The 26,236-nt window shown below is 40.8% G+C and overlaps 1 protein-coding gene across 1 annotated transcript; it reads left to right on the forward strand.

Annotated features, from left to right (window-relative positions):
* The first annotated feature begins 5,446 nt into the window (after nt 1–5,446).
* Nucleotides 5,447–25,286, forward strand: tmem151ba (transmembrane protein 151Ba). Its single transcript, XM_060916138.1, has 2 exons — nt 5,447–5,521; nt 24,009–25,286. The coding sequence occupies exons 1-2, from the start codon at nt 5,447–5,449 to the stop codon at nt 25,284–25,286; spliced, it is 1,353 nt and encodes a 450-aa protein (XP_060772121.1).
* Nucleotides 25,287–26,236: the final 950 nt, after the last annotated feature.

Genomic DNA, 26,236 nt, shown 5'->3' on the forward strand with positions numbered 1-26,236 from the left:
CGGATCCCCTGAGTACCCCCGTAGTTCGAACGGTGAGCAAGCCCATTCACTTTTTTATGCTGATAAGAGAATTACAATGGTTTTTCATGTGACAAAAATGCGCGATTAAATTGCGATTAATCGCGAGTTAACTATGACAGTCGCGACATTAATCGCGATTAAATATTTTAATCCCTTGACAGCACTAATATATATATATCATTCATCTCATTATCTCTAGCCGCTTTATCCTTCTACAGGGTCGCAGGCAAGCTGGAGCCTATCCCAGCTGACTACGGGCGAAAGGCGGGGTACACCCTGGACAAGTCGCCAGGTCATCACAGGGCTGACACATAGACAGACAACCATTCACACTCACATTCACACCTACGGTCAATTTAGAGTCACCAGTTAGCCTAACCTGCATGTCTTTGGACTGTGGGGGAAACCGGAGCACCCGGAGGAAACACACGGGGAGAACATGCAAACTCCACACAGAAAGGCCCTCGCCGGCCACGGGGCTCGAACCCAGGACCTTCTTGCTGTGAGGCGACAGCGCTAACCACTACACCACCGTGCGGCCCTCTATCTATCTATCTATCTATCTATCTATCTATATATATATACTTTAATTGTCTTTCACATAAAATTGGCAGTTTTTTTGCTCCAAAGAGATGCCTTCATACCCTTTTGTTATGACGTAATTTAGTGTTCAGTTTTAGTAATCGTCAATTAAGATTATTATCGACATAAATCCAATGCTATGACAATTCCAATTTTTTTTTGCATTGATCTAAAACTGTTATATTATTTGACATGGAGGTTCTCTCTAACAAAACAATGCCTAAGATGCTGTAGAAAGGGACCCCAGATTTAGGACATGACTAGTCTATATTATATAAAGGTATTTTATTCCTATTTCCTAACTATATGAGTCGGGTTATTAATAGATGATCAGGGTGGATGTTTACAGAGTCTGTGAATGCCACGCTGTGTGTGTGTGTGTGTGTGGGGGGGATTTCCCAGTTGGAAAGGACAGTGTGTGTCCATTAATGGTCATGAGGCACTTCCTGGATATTACCCCTACTGTTCAGTGGTTTCTGTTTGATTAAAAATAAATAAATAAATAAATAAAAAACACTGAACAGTGGGCTGAAAAAATATTTGCAGTTCTATTTTTAAATGATTTTTGTAGAAATTCAATATGAAACTTGGGCCTCTGTTGTACAGTTGAATGAAGTTTCCTCGATGACCGGTAGGAGGCGCTGTAGCATCAGTTCAGATGCTCTTCACAGTGTTTTCGGCCTTCATGTCACTCATAACAAGTTTGTTTGTGTTCTAGAAATTGAATCATGGGCCAGGACAGGCTTTTGTTGTTGTTTGGTGCACATCTCGGTGGGCATTTGTGGAAAAAAAATACACTAAACTACAACAAAAACATTTTATGCTCATGTTTGAGAATAAAAGATAGAATTAGATCCATAAGAAGACTGTCATATGTACACTCAAACACAGTGAAATTCCTGCTCTGCATTTAACCCATCTGAAACAGTGAACACACAAGTGAGCAATGAGCGCTTGTACACACACACACACACACACACACACACACAAACACACACACATATACCCAGAGCAATGGGCAGTGATGCCCAGGGAGCAGTTGAGGGTTAGGTGCCTTGCTCAACACTGTCAAAAATAGGAGTACAGTAGGAATCCGTTTCTGTCCCCCAAGGTACAATCTACAATAATGTACCTCCTAGGGCTCATTATTGGACTTCAAAGTGTACCTCCAAGGTGTACCGTGAGTTGGCCTAGTGGTTAGCATATCTGCCTTTCGATCAGAATATCACGAGTTCTACTCTTGGTTGGGTCATACCAAAGACCAGCATAAAAATGGTACCTACTATTGTCTAGTAAGGCACACTGCAATACAGATGTGAGTGGGGAGTCAAACTCTTGCAGTTACCAGAGGACTAGCCCCCCACTGTAACCCTAGCTATGTGAGAGGCTGAGGGAAATGGAGATTGGTGCCACCACATGGCATGGGAAGGACTTTGACTTTTGAGGGATCATTATTGGATTTCAAAGTGTACCTTTTTAGGGTCAAAAAGGTACATACATATTCCCAAGCAGTATATAAAGAGTACAGATAAGTACCTTAGATGGTACTGCCCCAGTACCCCTAAAGGTACAATGATGTATTTTGATTTCTGAGAGTGAAGGTCACTTCAGCCATGATATAGAGGAAGGGGAAAGTGCTATTCATTCACTCAACATCTCTCACTTTTTTTTTTCTGCTCCTAAGAATCGAACCGGCATTCCTTTGGGTCCAAGGCAGGTTCACTAACTTTAAAGCCATTCCTGCTCCCGTAATAAGTTCATAATAAAACGATAGCCTACAGCATTTTCATGGCACTTTGGTGTAGTGGTTAGCACTGCTGCCTCACAGCAAGAAGGTTCCAGGTTTGAACCTCACAGCCGATGGGGGCCTTTCTGTGTGGAGTTTGCATGTTCTCCCCGTGTCTGTGTGGGTTTCTTCTGGGTGCTCCGGCTTCCCCCACAGTTCAAAGACATGCAGATTAGGTAAAATACTCAGCCACTGGGTTTGTACAAGACAGTGCATACTTAGTGCCGATCCCAAGCCGAGATAGATTTGAAGGCCCAGTGTGAGCTAAACTGGTTATTAACCTGATTCATTGCAGGTGTTGGTTGTTTTCAAAAAGTGTGCTGCCAGTTAACGGTCACTGATATGTGAAATGTCTTGAGTGATACATAAAGATGAAGGCATGCAAGATTGTATTGCTGTAAATCTCAAACCATATTTTGGTCTCTTGTGTTAGCGAAGATCCACATCCAGCTTCCAACATTTGAGTACTTTCTTTTTATTATTTAGATCTTTATTTGCTTTGTCAAAACTGGGTTAAAACTCAACCATAACTATAGAAGCTGCTGTTACTGTTACATCTACAGTGGTGCTTGAAAGTTTGTGAATCCTTTAGAATTTTCTATATTTCTGCATAAATATGACCTAAAACATCATCAGATTTTCACACAAGTCCTAAAAGTAGATAAAGAGAACCCAGTTAAACAAATGAGACAAAAATATTATACTTGGTCATTTATTTATTGAGGAAAATGATCCAATATTACATATCTGTGAGTGGCAAAAGTACGTGAACCTCTAGGATTAGCAGTTAATTTGAAGGTGAAATTAGAGTCAGGTGTTTTCAATCAATGGGATGATGATCAGGTGTGAGTGGGCACCCTGTTTTATTTAAAGAACAGGGATCTATCAAAGTCTGATCTTCACAACACATGTTTGTGGAAGTGTATCATGGCACGAACAAAGGCGATTTCTGAGGACCTCAGAAAAAGCGTTGTTGATGCTCATCAGGCTGGAAAAGGTTACAAAACCATCTCTAAAGAGTTTGGACTCCACCAATCCACAGTCAGACAGATTGTGTACAAATGGAGGAAATTCAAGACCATTGTTACCCTCCCCAGGAGTGGTCGACCAACAAAGATCACTCCAAGAGCAAGGCGTGTAATAGTCAGCAAGGTCACAAAGGACCCCAGGGTAACTTCTAAGCAACTGAAGGCCTCTCTCACATTGGCTAATGTTACTGTTCATGAGTCCACCATCAGGAGAACACTGAACAACAATGGTGTGCATGGCAGGGTTGTAAGGAGAAAGCCACTGATCTCCAAAAACAACATTGCTGCTCGTCTGCAGTTTGCTAAAGATCACGAGCCAGAAGGCTATTGGAAAAAATGTTTTGTGGATGGATGAGACCAAAATATAACCTTTTGGTTCAATTGAGCATTATATTTGGAGAAAGGAAAACACTGCATTCCAACATAAGAACCTTATCCCATCTGTGAAACATGGTGGTGGTAGTATCATGGTTTGAGCCTGTTTTGCTGCATCTGGGCCAGGACGGCTTGCCATCATTGATGGAACAATGAATTTTGAATTATACCAGCGAATTCTAAAGGAAAATGTCAGGACATCTGTCCATGAACTGAATCTCAAGAGAAGGTGGGTCATGCAGCAAGACAACGACCCTAAGCACACAAGTCGTTCTACCAAAGAATGGCTAAAGAAGAATAAAGTGAATGTTTTGGAATGGCCAAGTCAAAGTCCTGACCTTAATCCAATCGAAATGTTGTGGAAGGACCTGAAGCGAGCAGTTCATGTGAGGAAACCCACCAACATCCCAGAGTTGAAGCTGTTCTGTACGGAGGAACGGGCTAAAATTCCTCCAAGCCGGTGTGCAGGACTGAGCAACAGTTTCCGGAAATGTTTAGTTGCAGTTATTGCTGCACAAGGGGGTCACACCAGATACTGAAAGCAAAGGTTCACATACTTTTGCCACTCACAGATACGTAATATTGGATCATTTTCCTCAAGAAATAAATGACCAAGTATAATATTTTGTCTCATTTGTTTAACTGGGTTCTCTTTATCTACTTTTAGGACTTGTGTGAAAATCTGATGATGTTTTGGGTCATATTTATGCAGAAATATAGAAAGTTCTAAAGGGTTCACAAACTTTCAAGCACCACTGTACCTGATGAGCCTTTTAAATGTTTAGTTTGTTAACATGGTTGTGTTTCTCTGAATTAGTGTATACACCTAAAGTATCAGGTTATATTCAAAGTAAGTTATTCCCCAGATGAAATACTGCAATGTTACACAGCAATTATAGCTGACTTAAGATGTTATTTTTTTCTAATTAACCTTTATTATTATTATTTCACCACAGAGCAACATTCATGAAGATGAAGCCTCATGTTTCAGTAGACCTAGCTCAAAGGATTTTACCAGATTTTACTCGCCAGCATGGAAGTGGAAGTGAATGCGTTGCCATGGTTACCACCTCTCCATGGGAGAGATGCTTGCAAGCTCCGCCTGCTGTCATGCTAAGGCTAATATCTCTCTCTCTCTCTCTCGTCACTGTTACCTGAACGAAAACCAGCCCATCACATTCATCCATCCATCCATCCAGCCTTCATCATCATCAGCATCATTTTCTCTTTATCATGTTGAGCTTTATTTGCTTTGTATAATTATTTACCAATCCTAAAAACTGGAACAGAATCTATAATGCTGTTTTTGTTTTTACCTCTATACAAAGTGCTTGTATTTATAGCTAAGGTTGAGCCTTTTTTTCCCCCACCCCAACCACCAAAAACAGGTAATGTAAATATTTTCTGTGTTTTCTCTTTTTTCAGTATGTGACTAGACATCATGTATGTATATATAAATATCTCAGCATGGCTAATGGTTTCTTTTTGTTTTTTGTTGAAGTTGTTCTTGTTGTCGTCTGTTTGTTTGTTGTGAAGGTGTGTGTGATGTGATGTGATGTGATGTGATGTGGAGCTCCGAGCTCACGCCTCAATCTAGAGCATCCTCATCAATCCCAATATCAGTAGCAGGGTCATCATCAGGGACAGCATCCCCATGTCTCCAGCATCGTCCGGGGCAAACAGCACCAGTCCGCTTCCCCATGACCAAACAGAGAGAAGGAGAGAAGAGGTGAGAGTCTCAGGTTTTTTAAAATTTTTTTATTTAGCAGTTGATATGTTGATGTTCTTTCATGTCACTGTTGTTGCTTTTTAACTGAATGCATAAAACACTGAGCTCCTCTGTCAGTCATTCTTCATAGTTTGATAAAGCGACATTTAAATTGTTTCTATGCACACACACACTATATATATATATATATATATATATATATATATATATATATTTTTTTTTTCACATACAGCAGCCTATAATGTGTAAAAGAAAAAAAAAATACACCCTTGGCGCTGCATATCATCATGGCTTTGATCCGTTTTTGACCGAAGCCGCACCAGACAACTGTTTAATAGAGGTTGTGCGTTTGTGTGTGTGCATACAGAAATCATCTCAGAAATCCCATTCTCTGTCAAGGTGCCCGTTTGTCGTCTCTCCATTTTTTTCCTCAATCAAACATCCCCGATACGTTTTCTCCACACTACAATTTCTCCTAAGTGCCATATGAGTCTCCTTTGGGTAAATGCTCCAGGCTTTTCAGATGAGCTGTTTCTTTTAGCTTCATAATGAAACACATTGCAAATTCATCCGACCACATACGGTTTCTATTGGACTATACGTTCACGCAAAAGCAATTAGACAGACCTGAGGAGTGTGAAAAAGTGTGTGAAAGTGAACAGTGCTGCAGAAACAAACCGAGACTGTGAGATGTTTATGGTATAATCAAGTAAGAAATGGTTTGAAAAACAAGGAAAAATGATCATTTATAAATTTCTAGCAGGTTAGAGTCCCAGGAACGTACGTGAACTCTGTGATGATAGTGATAATAAGGTTAGTGATTGATCGTGTGGCTAGAAACAAACATTTGATATTGACATTTACAGTACACCATTCAGGAGATAATCTTCTGCAAAGCAAATGACAGTGCTTTGTGCTTCTGTAGACTCAATCAAAGTACATTTTAATGCTAGTTCGCCAGAACAGGGACTAAAAATACTAAATCAAGCTAAAACCCGGTTAGAGGGAGGTTAGAACAGCAAGAAAAGAAAACACACAAGTTGATGGTCCTCAGCACAAATGACCAGTTCTTTTAATTTCCGCATACTCCCACTGGCTGTGCTTCTTTGCTGACTTTAAACTTTTCCTTTTGTCACTTCAGTGTGCAAATGTTTGAAATTGTTTGCTTTAAAATGTGCTCTAAGATATAAAGTCATCAGGATGTCATTCTCTGTCATGGTAAAGTTTGCAGTCTCTCAATAATTTCCCATGTATTGTACCTGGTGTCACTCGTAGTCCATTCCTGGATGAAATTTCTGATATACACGTAATCGGGGGCGGCGCGGTGGTGTAGTGGTTAGCGCTGTCGCCTCACAGCAAGAAGGTCCGGGTTTGAGCCCCGTGGCCGGCGAGGGCCTTTCTGTGCGGAGTTTGCATGTTCTCCCCGTGGGTTTCCTCCGGGTGCTCCGGTTTCCCCCACAGTCCAAAGACATGCAGGTTAGGTTAACTGGTGACTCTAAATTGACCGTAGGTGTGAATGTGAGTGTGAATGGTTGTCTGTGTCTATGTGTCAGCCCTGTGATGACCTGGCGACTTGTCCAGGGTGTACCCCGCCTTTCGCCCGTAGTCAGCTGGGATAGGCTCCAGCTTGCCTGCGACCCTGTAGAAGGATAAAGCGGCTAGAGATAATGAGATGAGATGAGACACGTAATCGGTCCATTAATTAACAGTGATCCACTACATAAAAGTGCATTTGTTCAGGGTGCCGAAGCTTCATAGGATTTCTGGAATACCATGGAATTTAAAAAAAGTCTATTTTTAGACATAGAAAAGTCAACCTTTCGGTTTCATAAAACTGTGATGAGTTTATTTCTGTAATATCTAAAAAAAAAAAAACGAGGCCATTCTGTGGCTGGGAAGTTACTTAATTTGAGGGGATTAAAGCAAATAATGTGCATGAAATCGCTCACTTCGCACAGTCAAGCAGACAGAAGAAGTCCGTATACGCATGCGCAGGTTTACATTCTTCTTCTTCTTTTGGGTTTTACAGCAGCTGGCATCCACAGTGTTGTATTACTGCCATCTACAGGTTTACCTTTGAGCGTGCACTGACAGTTCCATCATTCTGTCGCTAAACGAACAGCTGATCACACCGAGGTGCTCGCTGAGCACCGATATTTATTAGTTTGGTCCTGCGTTTCCTTTCCTTCGTATATCACATAACGTCTTTTCTTCTCGCTTTCCGTTACTGTAGTCGGTCTTTCACGTTTCATTCGCACACTCACGTCCTCCATTTTCTCTCCTGGTTCAAATTTGTATCCCACAATGCCTTGTGCGAACAGGGAAAGCCCACCATGTCATGCATGACGTAGTATCTTGAATTGGGTCATGGTGAAGCAGGAAAAAATAGCGGAGAATTTAGGGCCGCGTGGAGATAAATTCATTAATTGTTCTATTAAAAAAAACTAATAAATTTGGAAGTCTGTGATTCAAATTCAGTCCACTGAACAAAAATAATTGTGTGTCGGGGAAAATGCTTTTATGACCTACACTTGAAAAATCTGAAAGGTAGTCTAGCTTTAAATTTTAGTTGCCATATTGGCAAAATGGCAATATTTTCCATGCAGTATGTCACTAGGTTTAAAGGTTCTGACTGCAAAGTTGAATTCTGGGCAAAACGTTCTATTTCTATAGCTGTTGGAGTTTTGAAATGTTTTGCTGCACACGCGCCGTGTATCCTATGTGTAAATGTTTTGCCGAGATAAAATGCGTTCCACATTTTACCATTCCGGAGATCGCTGAAGCAAGTGAGCAACAATATCACGTGACCACCATGGGGCGTGTTTGACCTACTTTTAATCAAAACAAGCCAGCATGGGCAAACATGGCGGACTCGGCTCTCCTGCCAGCTAAAAGCCAACGGAAAAGAAAAGGAAAGCCTGCTGAGTGAGTGCAACTGCAAGACAGAGCAAGGCTAGATGACGTCATTTTTCTGGATAGATAACTAAATAATTCTAGCTAGCACTTAGCTATCTTAGCCTTAGGATGCATGGGCTTGACTTCATGGTAGTGAATCTGGAGTTATACGCCTAATGTTTGTTTTGATCTTACAGAGAAAGAAACGATAACACAAAAGCAGTAACTGAGAAAAAATATATTCGTCTTTGGTTTCACGGATCTATCTGCAAATGTCAACCACAAATTACATCCCTGTGACTCAAAACTCTCTGAGGTCAATGCAGAGTCATGATGGTTTCTACGCGTCGCCATCTTGGTGTGACCTAGTTCCATAATTATGCTAATTAGTTAAAGCTCCTCATGTTTGGCAATTTCTGTCGGGCCATACTGTTTACCTCAAGAGGTAGGAAAACGGTTCCAGAACAGAAAAAAGCGACCCTCAGGACATCAAAATGATCACATCTCGTCCACATGATATTGTTCTTGCGAGACATAGCAAGAATAAATGTCACGCACAATAAAAATTTTTGAAAATTTCAGACGACTTTGCAGTCAGCACCTTTAAGCAGTGAAAGCTAATTTTTGTACTGAAAACAGCTGTGAGTGAGTAAATAAAGCTTGCAAATTGACGGGTTTAAAACACTGTGGCTGGTTTTTGTCTGCTCAGCATAAAGGCAGCCTGTTTTGCTATTCATTATAGGTCATGGAAATTCAGCTTTTTAGTCAATGAAAGACAGGGAAAAGTCAGGTAACTTGACATTTGACTTTGAGTGGGAACCCTGTTTGTCTCAACACTGACAGTGTACTAACAGAATAAACAGCATGTCTAGATGATATTGCAATTCACTAATAAAACAAATCAGTTTGAAATAAATCCCAGAAATGTTCGAGTTGGAGTGTGCACGACGCCCCAGATATCGCCCTAAAATAATCTGCTGGAAAGTGGGCCGTCTTTCTCAGCTCAGCACACTTATCAGAAGCAGCAGCAGCTTGGTGAAACAGAGAGGAACTTGACTGCAAAATCCGAGCACAGGCTGCCAATATCACAGACGCTTTGTTGGACAGATTAGCAGCTTTTGAATGCAATCTGGATTTGTTCGAAACTGAGAGAGCTGGAGCAGCCATTGCTGATTTCAGTGGGAAATTTATACAGCCAATTTCACCTTTGCTGGGAAGAAAAAACATATGCATTTTTTCAGGTGTGGTTTTATTCCCCTGGTCATTTTTCTCATCACTGGCTACTTTATACAATGGACCATTTGCTCTGGTTAGCTCTGATTCTGTCCTGATCCTGCTCTGCTGAAGCAAGTGTCTGCTTTTCGTGAAAGGCCATTATCCTGGAAAAGTATTCATCCCTTTGATATTTGTCCTGTTTTGTTACATTACAAGCTGGAATTAAAATGGTGTTTTACTGCTGTTTTATTGTGATACAAACAATAATTAAAATGAAAAAACAGAAATCTGGAATGTGCATAGGTATTCATCCCCCAAAGTCAATACTTTGTATAGCCACCTTTTGTTGCAAGTCTCTTGGGGTATGGCTCTATTAGCTTAGCACATCTAGCCACTGGGATTTTTGCCCATTCCTCAAGGTAAAGCTGCGCCAACTCCTTCAAGTTAGATGGGTTGTGTTGGTGTACAGCAATCTTCAAGTTATGCCACAGATTCTCAATTGGCTTGAGGTCTGGGCTTTGATTAGGCCATTCCAAGACATCTAAATGTTTCCTTTTAAACCAATCCAGTGTAGCTTTAGCAGTATGTTTAGGGTTATTGTCCTGCTGGAACGTGAACCTTCATCCCAGTCTCAAATCTCTGGCCGAATCAAACAGGTTTTCCTCCAGAATTGGCCTGTATTTAGTGCCATCCGTCTTTCCTTCAGTCCTGACCAGCTTTCCTGTCCCTGCAGATGAAAAACATCCCCACAGCATGATGCTGCCACCACCATGCTTCACTGTCAGAATGGTGTTCTCAGGGTGTTGGGTTTGCGCCACACACAGAGTTTCCCATGATGGCCAAAAAGTAAAATTTTAGTCTCATCTGACCAGAGAATCTTCTTCCATGTGTTTGGGGAGTCTGCCACATGCTGTTGGGCAAACTCCAAAGGTGTTTTCTTATTTTTTTCTTTAAGCTATGTCTTTTTTCTGGCCAGCCTTCCATAAAGCCCCACTCTGTGGAGCATATGGATCTTTGCAGCTCTTTCAGTGTTATCTTTGGTGTTTTTGTTGCATCTCTGATTAATGCCCTCCTTGCCCGGTCTGTGAGTTTTGGTGGGCGGGGCCTTCTCTTGTTAGGTTTGTCTTGATGCCATATTCTTTCCATTTTGCTATAATGGATTTAATGGAGCTCTGTGGGATATTCAAAGTTTGGGATATTTTTTATAACCAACCCTGATCTATACTTCTCCACAACTTTGTCTCTGACCTGTTTGGAGGCTCCTTGGGTTTCCTGTTGCTTGCTTAGTAGTGTTGCAGAGTCAGAGTCCTTCCAGAACAGGTTGATTTATACAGACATCATGTGACAGATCATGTGACACTTTGATTGCACACAGGTGGATCTTAATCAACTAATTATGTGACTTATGAAGTGAATTGGTTGGAGCAGCTCTTATTTAGGGGTTTCATATGAAAGGGGGTGAATACTTATGCACACTCCCGATTTCTGTTTTTTCATCTTAATTATTGTTTGTGTCATAATAAAGCAACAATTTTCACCTTTAAAGTTGTAGGCATGTTGTGTAAATCAAATGGTGCTAACCCTACAAAAATTCCAGCTTCTAATGCAACAAAGCAGGACAAACACCAAGGGGGATGAATACTTTTGCAAAGCACTGTAAATAGTAACTTATGACAATTATAAAAACACATTATCAGTTTGGCATGTTTCAGTAATGAATATTCATAGTTTATACCACAGTGCTGTTTAATCCTCAGAAGATTAATTGATTACTTTTCTATAAAACTATTTCTGACAATAGTCATCTGCAAGCCAAATCCCAGGTTTATAGTAATGCTTTCATTTGAATATATTATTGTAAACATCTAATTCACAGGGGCTTGTATGGCAGATGCTCCAAATAATCAAAGCCGAATAATAAGTGAATAAAAAGTGCTTCTTTCAGGAGATATTTATTTATCATTTTTGGTTGGCGTCACCAGTGTTAGCATTTTGTAACAGTCAGAGGTGCACTACCGTTCAAAAGTTTGGGGTCACTTTGAAATGTCCTTATTTTTGAAAGAAAAGCACTGTTCTTTTCAATGAAGATCACTTTAAATTAATCAGAAATCCACTCTATACATTGCTAATGTGCTAAATGACTATTCTAGCTGCAAATGTCTGGTTTTTGGTGCAATATCTCCATAGGTGTATAGAGGCCCATTTCCAGCAACTATCACTCCAGTGTTCTAATGGTACAACCCCAATTCCAAAAAAGTTGGGACAAAGTACAAATTGTAAATAAAAACGGAATGCAATGATGTGGAAGTTTCAAAATTCCATATTTTATTCAGAATAGAACATAGATGACATATCAAATGTTTAAACTGAGAAAATGTATCATTTAAAGAGAAAAATTAGGTGATTTTAAATTTCATGACAACAACACATCTCAAAAAAGTTGGGACAAGGCCATGTTTACCACTGTGAGACATCCCCTTTTCTCTTTACAACAGTCTGTAAACGTCTGGGGACTGAGGAGACAAGTTGCTCAAGTTTAGGGAGAGGAATGTTAACCCATTCTTGTCTAATGTAGGATTCTAGTTGCTCAACTGTCTTAGGTCTTTTTTGTCGTATCTTCCGTTTTATGATGCGCCAAATGTTTTCTATGGGTGAAAGATCTGGGCTGCAGGCTGGCCAGTTCAGTACCCAGACCCTTCTTCTACGCAGCCATGATGCTGTAATTGATGCAGTATGTGGTTTGGCATTGTCATGTTGAAAAATGCAAGGTCTTCCCTGAAAGAGACGTCGTCTGGATGGGAGCATATGTTGCTCTAGAACCTGGATATACCTTTCAGCATCGATGGTGTCTTTCCAGATGTGTAAGCTGCCCATGCCACACGCACTAATGCAACCCCATACCATCAGAGATGCAGGCTTCTGAACTGAGTGCTGATAACAACTTGGGTCGTCCTTCTCCTCTTTAGTCCGAATGACACGGCGTCCCTGATTTCCATAAAGAACTTCAAATTTTGATTCGTCTGACCACAGAACAGTTTTCCACTTTGCCACAGTCCATTTTAAATGAGCCTTGGCCCAGAGAAGACGTCTGCGCTTCTGGATCATGTTTAGATACGGCTTCTTCTTTGTACTATAGCATTTTAGCTGGCAACGGCGGATGGCACGGTGAATTGTGTTCACAGATAATGTTCTCTGGAAATATTCCTGAGCCCATTTTGTGATTTCCAATACAGAAGCATGCCTGTATGTGATGCAGTGTCATCTAAGGGCCCGAAGATCACGGGCACCCAGTACGGTTTTCCGGCCTTGACCCTTACGCACAGAGATTCTTCCAGATTCTCTGAATCTTTTGATGATATTATGCACTGTAGATGATGATATGTTCAAACTCTTTGCAATTTTACACTGTCGAACTCCTTTCTGATATTGCTCCACTATTTGTCGGCGCAGAATTAGGAGGATTGGCGATCCTCTTCCCATCTTTACTTCTGAGAGCCGCTGCCACTCCAAGATGCTCTTTTTATACCCAGTCATGTTAATGACCTATTGCCAATTGACCTAATGAGTTGCAATTTGGTCCTCCAGCTGTTCCTTTTTTGTACTTTTAACTTTTCCAGCCTCTTATTGCCCCGTCCCAACTTTTTTGAGATGTGTTGCTGTCATGAAATTTCAAATGAGCCAATATTTGGCATGAAATTTCAAAATGTCTCACTTTCAACAACTGATATATTGTCTATGTTCTATTGTGAATACAATATCAGTTTTTGAGATTTGTAAATTATTGCATTCCGTTTTTATTTACAATTTGTACTTTGTCCCAACTTTTTTGGAATCGGGGTTGTACAATGTGTTTGCTCATTGCCTCAGAAGGCTAATGGATGATTAGAAAACCCTTGTACAATCATGTTAGCACAGCTGAAAACAGTTGAGCTCTTTAGAGAAGCTATAAAACTGACCTTCCTTTGAGCAGATTGACTTTCTGGAGCATCACATTTGTGGGCTCGATTAAATGCTCAAAATGGCCAGAAAAATGTCTTGACTATATTTTCTATTCATTTTACAACTTATGGTGGGAAATAAAAGTGTGACTTTTCATGGAAAACACAAAATTGTCTGGGTGACCCCAAACTTTTGAACGGTAGTGTAAAGCTGTTTCTTTTAATTTTCTGCCACCAAGTCTTTTAGAATGAATGACTTGTGGTTCCTCAGTAACATGCCAGCTGGATTATTTTTAAATTTTATTTCAAGAAAGACAAAAAGAGATACTGATGAGTGAACAACTGTTTAATGTTGTTATAATGTACAACCCCAATTCGAAAAAAGTTGAGACGCTGTGTACAACATACTGTAAGTAAAAACAGAATGTGAAGATTTGCAAATCATGGAATCCCTATATTTCATTGAAAACAGTACAAAGACAACATATCAAATGTTGAAACTGAGAAATGTTATGATTTTTTGAAAAATATATATGTTCATTTTGAATTTGATGCCAGCAACATGTTTCAGAAAAGTTGGGACAGGGGCAACAAAAGACTGAAAAAGTTGTGTAATGCAAAAAAAAAAAAAACCAGACTAATTTGGTTAATTGGCAGCAGGTCAGTAACATGATTGTGTATAAAAAAAAAATCCCAGAGGGGCGGAGTCTCTCAGAAGTAAAGATGGGGAGGAGTTCACCGCTCTGTGATAGACTGTGTGGGCAAACAGTGCAATAATTTAAGAATAACGTTCCTCAGTGTAAAATTGTAAAGAATTTGGGGATCACATCATCTATGGTCCATAATATCATTAAAAGATTCAGAGAATCTGAGGAAATCTCTGTATGCAAGAGACAAGGCTGAAAACTGACACTGGATGCCTGTGATCTTCAGGCCCTCAGGAGACACTGCATTAAAAGCAGACACGTGTCTGAAGTGGAAATCACTGTATGGGCTCAGGAACACTTCAGAACACCATCATCTGTGGAAACAGTTCATTACTGCATCCACAAATGCAAGTTAAAACCAGATATAAACAATATCCAGAAACACCGCCACCTTCTCTGGGCCTGAGCTCTTTTACGATGGACTGAGGCGAAGTGGAAAATTGTCCCGAGATCTGACGAATCAAAAGTAGAAATTCTTTTTAGAAATCATGGACACCACGTCCTCCAGGCTAAAGAGGAGAGGGACCATCCGGCTTGTTATCAGTGCACAGTTCAAGAGCCAGCATCTGTGATGGTATGAGGGGGCATTAGTGCACATGACATGGGTAGCTTGTACATCTGGGAAGGCATCATTAATGCTGAATGATATAAACACGTTTCAGAGCAATATGCTGCCATCCAGACAAAATCTTTTTCAGGGAAGGCCTTCCTTCTTTCAGCAAGACAACGCCAAACCGCTTTCTGCACATATTAAAACTGCATGGCTCCATAGTAAAAGAGTCTGAGTGCTAAACTGGCCTGCCTGCAGTTCAGATCTGTCTCCTATTTAAAACATTTGGTCCATTATGAAGTGCAAAATACGACAAAGGAAACCCTGAACTGTTGAACAACTGGAATTGTATATCAGACAAGAATGGGACAACATTTCTCTTTCAAAACTACAGCCACTGGTCTCCTCGGTTCCCAAACATTTACAGTGTTGTTAAAAGCAGAGGTGATGCAACACAGTGGTAAACACACCCCTGTCCCAACTTTTTTGAAATGTGTTGCTGACATCAAATTCAAAATGAACATATATATTTTTCAAAAAATCATAACATTTCCCAGTTTCAACATTTGATATGTTGTCTTTGCACTATTTTCAATGAAATATAGGATTTCCATGATTTGCAAATTATCGCATTCTGTTTTTATGTTCAGTTTATACAGCGTCCCAACTTTTTTGGTATTGGGGTTGTAAGTGATAACAGGAATGTATTTCACAGATGTTCCACAGCATTAAATGGAACTGTAAATTAAAATAAAATGGACACCGTGTCCTTCTTTAATAAATAAAAAAAAATTGTAATTCTTGAGAAATTGCTGTGGTATCAGATGAAACACTTTGCTGTTATAGGAAAATTGTTATTTTGGGGCAGTAACAGTGACTCTGCTTCACCTCGCTGTTCCTATCACATCATGCCCTGTTATATTTTATTTCTTAAATCTTTCATTCAAGATTCAAGATTCCTTTATTGTCACTGCACCATACAGTACAGTGAAATTGAAGCAAGCAATCCAGTCGGTGTATTCATACAAACACTTAGTATTAAAAATAAATAAATAATAAAAAAGATAAACATTCAAGCAAAAAGATAAACAAATCTGTACAAGATAGATAGATAAAGCCTCCTCATCTCATTATCTCTAGCCACTTTATCCTGTTCTACAGGGTCGCAGGCAAGCTGGAGCCTATCCCAGCTGACTACGGGCGAAAGGCGAGGTACACCCTGGACAAGTCGCCAGGTCATCACAGGGCTGACACATAGACACAGACAACCATTCACACCTACGGTCAATTTAGAGTCACCAGTTAACCTAACCTGCATGTCTTTGGACCGTGGGGGAAACCGGAGCAAACCCACGTGGACACGGGGAGAACATGCAAACTCCACACAGAAAGGCCCTCGCTGGCCACGGGGCTCGAACCCGGACCTTCTTGCTGTGAGGCGACAGCGCTAACCACTACACCACCGTGCCGCCCATAGATAAAGTCACTTAAAAAATATAAACATATCTATACCAGAACTCATCTCATTATCTCTAGCCGCTTTATCCTGTTCTACAGGGTCGCAGGCAAGCTGGAGCCTATCCCAGCTGACTACGGGCGAAAGGCAGGGTACACCCTGGACAAGTCGCCAGGTCATCACAGCGCTGACACATAGACACCCACTCACACCTACGGTCAATTTAGAGTCACCAGTTAACCTAACCTGCACGTCTTTGGACTGTGGGGGAAACCGGAGCACCCGGAGGAAGCCCATGTGGACACGGGGAGAACATGCAAACTCCACACAGAAAGGCCCTCGCTGGCCACGGGGCTCGAACCTGGACTTTCTTGCTGTGAGGTGACAGCGCTAACCACTACACCACCATGCCGCCCATAGATAAAGTCACTTAAAAAATATAAACATATCTATACCAGAACTGCTTAAAAAAAATTTAATTCCGTGTATCTAGGGTATGACCTATGATTCAGCATGACGATCAGTCAGTGGGTTATTGCACAGTGATAAATGAATGTATTGCACAATTAGGCATGATAATTGCACATTTGCCCATGTTGACAGAGTGCAATCATTTATGTGATTGTAGGAAATGTAAAATATTTAATCGTTTTGTCATGTATTTAGGAAGACGCTGCCTTGATAGACTAGCACTGGGTAGGGTTTGTTCTCCCAATATAAAGTTTGTACTGTTCAGAAGGAAGAATAAGGGCAGCTGTTTTCTAAGGGTCCTCTTTTTTTCTCCTTCTCAGAGATGGTGGTCCATAATTATGTGCAGTGAATATGTAAATGTGAGCAAACACGCATGAAAAAACCTCGTTAAAAGCTTGAGTAAAAAGGAAAGACTTTTAAAGGTGGCGTTTTGATGACTAAAACCTAGTACTTTCTCGTAATTTTAATTCTTCGAATGGCTAAACTAGTCTGCTAGTTGAGGTTTCTGTTTGATTTATACACAGTGGCCAAGTCTGAAATGTGTTATTTTTTAGGCAATGCTGTAAAGATCTAGTTCAAAATTGATTCTGTATTTAATTGGTTGCCAGTTGAATGACCTCAGGGCAGAGGCTCTGTTGTCATTTTTCCACCAGTTGGATCTTTGTCATTGATTTTTGAAGAAGGAAAGTTAGGGTTTTCCAATCTGCTGGAAATTTTTTTTAAAGTACCATAAACCTAATCATTTAGGAACAAAGCATCTCCACTTCATCAAATAGTGGTTGTGATGTAGCAGGTTAATGCTGTGGTCTAGAAACTCAAGTCAGTGTGGGTGGGATATAAGCACACGTCCAGAACACTGTATCACTTAAAACTAGTGCTGTCAAAAATGTCGCGTTATTAACGCGTTAACTTGACTCAATTTTAACGGCGATAATTTTTTTATCGTGAGATTAACGCTCTGTGACATGATGTAGGTTTTTCATAAGCTTTTGAAACTGCCAGGAACTTGGAACAGCGACTTTGCTTAGAAAACCGATAGCAGCTAGACTGTAATGCCACGCCCCGCACAGCCAGAGTCCTCTGCCCCCCTCCCCCAAAGAACCAGCGCAGGCAGGGCGCACTAGTAGAGCTGGGATTTATGGCTCTTTGATGGGATCCGCATCTTTGTGATCCGTTCTTTGAAAAGAGCCGTTCAAAAGACTGGCTCATTTGGCTCTTTTTAAATATTTATTTTAAATAGATACACACATAGATACAACACACAGTTTTAAGAAGACAGCGTCTAAAGAAGCCAGATCCCTCTGAACTGTAAACTCAATGCTATCCCAGAAATCCTTCCTGTAATATGCAAATTTGGCTGCCTCTGATTGGACAGCGCGACGCATCAACAGGCAGAAAGTGTAAAAGTACAAAATGTGTTAAGTGAGCTGAAACAGTAAAGATCAGATTCAATGCAATATTTATCAACGAACAACGGAGATTAAAAAAAAAAGATGGATAATTCAACAGTAGATCATTTCACTCATGGTTCTCTTGCTAGCCCCGCGCCGGTGCTCGACTTAGGTTTCACTTTGCAGTGGCTGTGTCAAGATGTGTTATGCTTTGCAAAAAAAAAAAAAAAACATTGGTACAAAGCAAGCCCATTCACTTTTTTATGCTGATAAGAGAATTACAATGGTTTTTTATGTGACAAAAATGTGCGATTAAATTGCGATTAATCGCGAGTTAACTATGACTGTCGCGACATTAATCGCGATTAAATATTTTAATCGCTTGACAGCACTACTTAAAACACATGATCATCCCAATCAGCAAGGTTGGCAAGAAAACTGAAGCAAGCAAATCAGAGTTGTGGTACCGAAACAATCAACCATGAGGAATTTCAGTTTAGGCTTATATAACCTGCTCCGCCATTTCACATACATATTACTTTATAGCACAGTCTGCTCTTCTCACCAAATGCTGTGATCACAAGCCTGTAAGTTGAGATGAAAGTGAGAGATGATCTCACTTTGCTTAGCGCTGTTTGCATGCGGCATAATTGTGAACAAGAGAAGAGAAGAGAAGCCATTCGTCATGGATTCTGTCCTGTCCTACTGAGTGGGGATCAGGGGTGGGTGGATTGGGGCGGAGGGAAGGGGGTGTTGTAAGGCGCTCGTACGATGAGGCAGGGAGGAGTGTTCTGGAAGCACAGCATCAATTATTTAAAGCTTGTGGCTGTGTGAAGAACCCCAAACAGCCCTGGCTTTTTCCTCACTCATGAAGCATTAACATGAAACCACACAGAAGGAACCACGACCACTGTATACTGTTTGTTTCATATATTCATGTTTGAATATCTGAAGAAGCACATCTTCAGATGTGCCAGATGATTAGTCTCATTAGGTGGACTTTAATCATGCCTTCATTATTTTTGGTTCTCATCGGAAGGGGTTCATTGTGGGAAATCCCATGACATTTCGACACACCGGTTCTTAATAAATTTCCCATCATTCAGTATCAGTGATGAAGCCCCCTGGATGAGTCACCTAGACTTATTGCAACTAGACATTAAACATGACCTGAATGACTGAACACCTTCACAGACAAATAATTTCAAGATGCTTATACAATCATTATTCACCCTACTACTACTGACATATATTCATTTTCCAAATGCTCATGGAGTCATACATTCAGGGTGTTTATTATTAATACGCTACTAGTACAGTGGTGCTTGAAAGTTTGTGAACCCTTTAGAATTTTCTATATTTCTGCATAAATATGACCTAAAACATCATCAGATTTTCACACAAGTCCTAAAAGTAGATAAAGAGAACCCAGTTCAACAAATGAGACAAAAATATTATACTTGGTCATTTATTTATTGAGGAAAATGATCCAATATTACATATCTGTGAGTGGCAAAAGTATGTGAACCTCTAGAATGAGCAGTTAATTTGAAGGTGAAATTAGAGTCAGGTGTTTTCAATCAATGGGATGACAATCAGGTGTGAGTGGGCACCCTGTTTTATTTAAAGAACAGGGATCTATCAAAGTCTGATCTTCACAACACATGTTTGTGAAAGTGTATCATGGCACGAACGAAGGAGATTTTTGAGGACCTCAGAAAAAGCGTTGTTGATGCTCATCAGGCTGGAAAAGGTTACAAAACCATCACAGTCAGACAGATTTGTGTACAAATGGAGGAAATTCAAGACCATTGTTACTCTCCCCAGGAGTGGTTGACCAAAAAAGATCGTTCCAAGAACAAGGCATGTAACAGTCGGCGAGGTCACAAAGGATCCCAGGGTAACTTCTAAGCAACTGAAGACCTCTCTCACATTGGCTAATGTTACTGTTCATGAGTCCACCATCAGGAGAACACTGAACAACAATGGTGTGCATGGCAGGGTTGCAAGGAGAAAGCCACTGCTCTCCAAAAACAACATTGCTGCTCATCTGCAGTTTGCTAAAGATCACATGGACAAGCCAGAAGGCTATTGTAAAAATGTTTTGTGGACGGATGAGAACAAAATAGAACATTTTGGTTTAAATGAGAAGCGTTATGTTTGGAGAAAGGAAAACACTGCATTCCAGCATAAGATCCTTATCCCATCTGTGAAACATGGTGATGGTAGTATCATGGTTTGGGCCTGTTTCACTGCATCTGGGCCAGGATGGCTTGCCATCATTGATGGAACAATGAATTCCGAATTATACCAGCGAATTCTAAAGGAAAATGTCAGGACATCTGTCTATGAACTGAATCTCAAGAGAAAGTGGGTCATGCAGCAAGACAACGACCCTAAGCACACAAGTTGTTCTACCAAAGAATGGTTAAAGAAAAATAAAGTTAATGTTTTGGAATGGCCAAGTCAAAGTCCTGACCTTAATCCAATGGAAATGTTGTGGAAGGACCTGAAGCGAGCAGTTCATGTGAGGAAACCCACCAATATCCTAGCGTTGAAGCTGTTCTGTATGGAGGAATGGGCTAAAGTTCATCCAAGCCGGTGTGCAGGACTGATCAACAGTTACCGTAAACATTTAGTTGCAGTTATTGCTGCACAAGGGGGTCACACCAGATACTGAAAGCAAAGGTTCATATACTTTTGCCACTCACAGATCTGTAATATTGGATCATTTTCCACATAAATAAATGTCCAAGTATAATATTTTTGTCTCATTTAATTGGGTTCTCTTTATCTACTTTTAGGACTTGTGTGAAAATCTGATGATGTTTCAGGTCATATTTATGCAGAAATATAGAAAATTATAAAGGGTTCACAAACTTTCAAGCACCACTGTATGTGTATTCAATATCTCGTGAATCTTCTGTCCTGGGTCTGTGTCAGCTTAATGTGTATCCTGAGGTGATTCGAGATGGCACATTTTGTGATTTCTTCTTTCAAATACAAAACCTCTTACGTTGAAAACAGAGAGTCCTGATTCTTCACTTTTCAGACCTCCATGCTGACACATCCTGGTTTACTTTTGTTGTTCAGAAGACACTCTGACTTGCTGTTCTTTCTACAAAATGATAACACTAGTAATGCAGAACAAACTGTCTGTTTCTGTCTGATGACAGAAAGAAGGAAGTGAGACTCACTGATTGGAGTCATTAGTCAGTCATCGATATCTCTAGCTTGATATCTTTAGCTTCAAAGGAAATATACAGGAGTACAACCCTGATTCCAAAAAAGTTGGGACAAAGTACAAATTGTAAATAAAAATGGAATGCAATAATTTACAAATCTCAAAAACTGATATTGTATTCACAATAGAACATAGACAACATATCAAATGTTGAAAGTGAGACATTTTGAAATTTCATGCCAAATATTGGCTCATTTGAAATTTCATGACAGCAACACATCTCAAAAAAGTTGGGACAGGGGCAATAAGAGGCTGGAAAAGTTAAAGGTACAAAAAAGGAACAGCTGGAGGACCAAATTGCAACTCATTACCGTAGGTCAATTGGCAAAAGGTCATTAACATGACTGGGTATAAAAGAGCATCTTGGAGTGGCAGCGGCTCTCAGAAGTAAAGATGGGAAGAGGATCACCAATCCCCCTAATTCTGTGCTGACAAATAGTGGAGCAATAACAGAAAGGAGTTCGACAGTGTAAAATTGCAAAGAGTCTGAACATATCATCATCTACAGTGCATAATATCATCAAAAGATTCAGAGAATCTGGAAGAATCTCTGTGTGTAAGGGTCAAGGCCGGAAAACCATACCGGGTGCCCATGATCTTCGGGCCCTTAGACGGCACCGCATCACATACAGGCATGCTTCTGTATTGGAAATCACAAAATGGGCTCAGGAATATTTCCAGAGAACATTATCTGTGAACACAATTCACCGTGCCATCCGCCGTTGCCAGCTAAAACTCTATAGTTCAAAGAAGAAGCCATATCTAAACATGATCCAGAAGCGCAGACGTCTTCTCTGGGCCAAGGCTCATTTAAAATGGACTGTGGCAAAGTGGAAAACTGTTCTGTGGTCAGACGAATCAAAATTTGAAGTTCTTTATGGAAATCAGGGACGCCGTGTCATTCGGACTAAAGAGGAGAAGGACGACCCAAGTTGTTATCAGCACTCAGTTCAGAAGCCTGCATCTCTGATGGTATGGGGTTGCATTAGTGCATGTGGCATGGGCAGCTTACATATCTGGATAGACACCATCAATGCTGAAAGGTACATCCAGGTTCTAGAGCAACATATACTCCCATCCAGACGATGTCTCTTTCAGGAAAGACCTTGCATTTTCCAACATGACAATGCCAAACCACATACTGCATCAATTACAGCATCATGGCTGCGTAGAAGAAGGGTCCGGGTACTGAACTGGCCAGCCTGCAGTCCAGATCTTTCACCCATAGAAAACATTTGGCGCATCATAAAACGGAAGATACGACAAAAAAGACCTAAGACAGTTGAGCAACTAGAATCCTACATTAGACAAGAATGGGTTAACATTCCTCTCCCTAAACTTGAGCAACTTGTCTCCTCAGTCCCCAGACGTTTACAGACTGTTGTAAAGAGAAAAGGGGATGTCTCACAGTGGGGAAACATGGCCTTGCCCCAACTTTTTTGAGATGTGGTGTTGTCATGAAATTTAAAATCACCTAATTTTTCTCTTTAAATGATACATTTTCTCAGTTTAAACATTTGATATGTCATCTATGTTCTATTCTGAATAAAATATGGAATTTTGAAACTTCCACATCATTGCATTCCGTTTTTATTTACAATTTGTACTTTGTCCTAACTTTTTTGGAATCGGGGTTGTATATCTCTTGCGTAGAGAACCGAGAAGCAGCAATACTCTAATGACTATGTGGTATTTCATCACACTGGTGGTGATCATGGCAAGGTTTTTATTTCAACACATTATAGTCAAGTTTACACCATTTACCAGACATCCTTATTGAGAATGACTCACAGAAGCACTTTGTGTCTATATTTAACAGTTATTCCAAGAAATCGAGTTGTATATGAGCTATAATCCGTATATGATGAGATTGAGTGGAATAACTCTTTTATTCTGTCCACATTCACTGGATTTTTAGAAACAGGGCATTTTTATTTTTATTTCTGCAAATTCGATAAATAAAAACTTTATACAAAATGTCCGACAAAATCATTTCCACTAAGAATGTAAATAAACTGGCGAAATGACAGGAGCAATTTGTGAAAAATGCAATAATAATAATAATAATAATAATTATTATTATTATTATTATTGGAAAAAATATATATATACACACGTTCTTTCCATCAAATACTTTAATTCCATATTTTTTTGCTTTTTTTGTATTTTTCTGGGTTTTGTTTTCAAGTAGAGTTTTTATTTCGTCCTCAGTTGGTTTAGTAACACGCTCTGCCATTTTGTTGTTCTTTCGGTTTTTTGGCGGTTGGCAAAGCAACTTAAAGGTGCATTACTGCCACTGACTGGGCTGGAGTGTGGAACAGGAAATATTGGAAAAAAAATAAAACTATTTTTTAGCTATTTATTTCTCTGAAATACGTAATAACAGAGCCGCCATTTTGTTTTTTTCTACTCACGGTATATGAGCTGATATCCTAGTAGTAGAGTAGCCAGTCAGAGCATGCAATTGCTCATATCCCGTGAATGTGAATAGAATAATGAAACATATTCTCATGCTAGTATAAATAGGTCAGGTAAGTTATGCAGCTTTTCTGTCTCTGATTTGACACTAATATATCTGATCATCCCTTCCCTTCTTCCTTCTTTGTTTTGCCGTATGCAGCAAAGGCCCCAGCAGCAGTCACTGATCCAGGCGCTATGGCGTGAGCCACACTGGAAATGCCTTCTCCTCACTCTGTTCATGTATGGCTGTGTGCTCGCTATGACATGGTGCTGCCTGGCCAAGGTGACACAACTCAGCATCAGTAGTAACCTCAAGGACAGGTCGATGGTGTACCATGACAGTGCCTGCACCGATGGTTACATCTATATCCCCATGGCTTTTTTGCTCACGTTCTACACACTTTACTTGGTGGAGTGCTGGCACTGTTCCATGCGCTTCAACCTGCAGTATAAAGTGGATTTGGAGAGTATAGTGGAGTGGGTGCAGCAGATGCAGCAGGCCACACCATGCATCTGGTGGAGGGCCATCAGTTACCACTATGTGCGACGCACACGTCATGTGACCCGCTACCACAATACTGATGCCTACAGTGCCACGCAGGTGTACCATGAACGGGTGAACACGCACGCAGCCGAGGCAGAGTTCGATTATGGAAACTGCGGCGTGAAGGATGTCTCCAAGCAGCTTGCAGGCATGGAAGACTTCTCTATCACCAAGCTCCGCTTCACCAAGTGCTTCAGCTTTGCCAACGCAGAGTCGGAGAACTCCTATCTGACACAGAGAGCACGGTTCTTCACCGAAAACGAGGGACTGGATGACTACATGGAGGCTCGTGAGGGCATGCATCTTAAACATGTAGACTTCAGGGAGCATGTAATGGTAATCTCAGGTCGGCTGCCATGGTTTTTGAGGCGCTGCGTGTTTTGGATAGCAGCGGTGCTGACGTTCTCTTGGCCCTTGCGTATTCTCACTGAGTATCGCACAGCGTATCTTCACTACCATGTGGAAAAGCTGTTCGGCTTTAATTATTTACACCACTGCCACCACATCTCCCGGGTGAACACAATCGATAGCACTGAACTAGAGTGGCACATCCGCTCCAACCAGCAGCTGGTGCCCAGTTATTCTGAGGCTGTGCTGATGGATGTGAATCTGTCCGGCCGAGACTCCTTCTCCCCCCAGAACTGCGAGCGCTGCCGTAGGGCTTTGAGTGGTTCATCCATTTTCTCTCGTAGTGCCCTCAGTCTTTTTTCACTAGGTCATGCATATGGCAACCTGAACGACAGTTCCGCCCCAGAGCACCACCAGCCATCTCCTCCAACCTATCAGGATGCATTGCGCTTCCCTGTGTTGATTGTGCACCGCAGCGACGGCTGCCTCAGCCATGAGCATCACTTACTGCATCACAATGGCTCCTGCGTGGAGACTTCCTTATGACCCATGCTAATTTCTTTGAATTTCAGGGATTTGAATGAAAATTCCTCGACAAATACAGAGAAAGACTGAAAGTACTGAATGGAACTGCCTGTGTCAGTCTAGTTTTAGTATTATGGAAAAAAAAACAAGTTTGATGTTATACAGCACCATTTCTGTCTTTGTAAGCAATATATTACAGCAGGCTGATGGAAAATGACACAGCTAGCTTCCTGCAGCTGAAGGGTTGTTGTTTTTTTTTGCCATGTTAGTTCAAGCCCAATGTAATATAAAAAAGTAATACTATAGTCTCGAATCTTGAATCAGATTGATAATGATGTAGTCATGAAACACATTTAGTCCAGCCAGGCTTGTAGTACTCAAGTCCAGGACTCTCAGACTCGAGTCCAACTCGTGTCCTAATTTTAAGGACTCATGACTTGACTTGGACTTGAGCACTGATGACTCAGACTCAGATTCGTGCATTAATTGCATTCGGACTTGTAAATTGGAGACGAGGATTCAGATTTTTTCTTTTTTTTGTAACATGCCATAATAATTTGCCATAAGATATTTATATCTACATTAATTTTTATACTAACTTCGTGCAAGAGAATGCACATTCACCTGTTCATACGTCATGTTCAGGAACAAACTAACGTTAATGGCGCTAAAACGCCTGGACAGAACGCCCCTAGGATTGTCGGCTTTGCTTATACAGACTTCTCGTGCAGTGGGAAAAAATGCACTGCTGTGTGTTCCATATGTAGAAGAACTATCGAGGAGACGACGGGGACGACCTCGAACTTCAATCGTCATTTGGCGAGACTCCATCCAGAGAAGGAAGTGACACGCTATGTTAATTGCGCTGTTGATAGTGGGCGGGGCTTGCTTGCTTACTGATGAACTAGCTAGTATTAACCCTCTCTCACATGTTATTTGCCCTGTTGATAGTGAGCGGGGCTTGCTGAGCG

Source organism: Neoarius graeffei, chromosome 3, assembly GCF_027579695.1.
Source record: "Neoarius graeffei isolate fNeoGra1 chromosome 3, fNeoGra1.pri, whole genome shotgun sequence".
In the NCBI taxonomy this organism is placed as follows: Eukaryota; Metazoa; Chordata; class Actinopteri; order Siluriformes; family Ariidae; genus Neoarius; species Neoarius graeffei.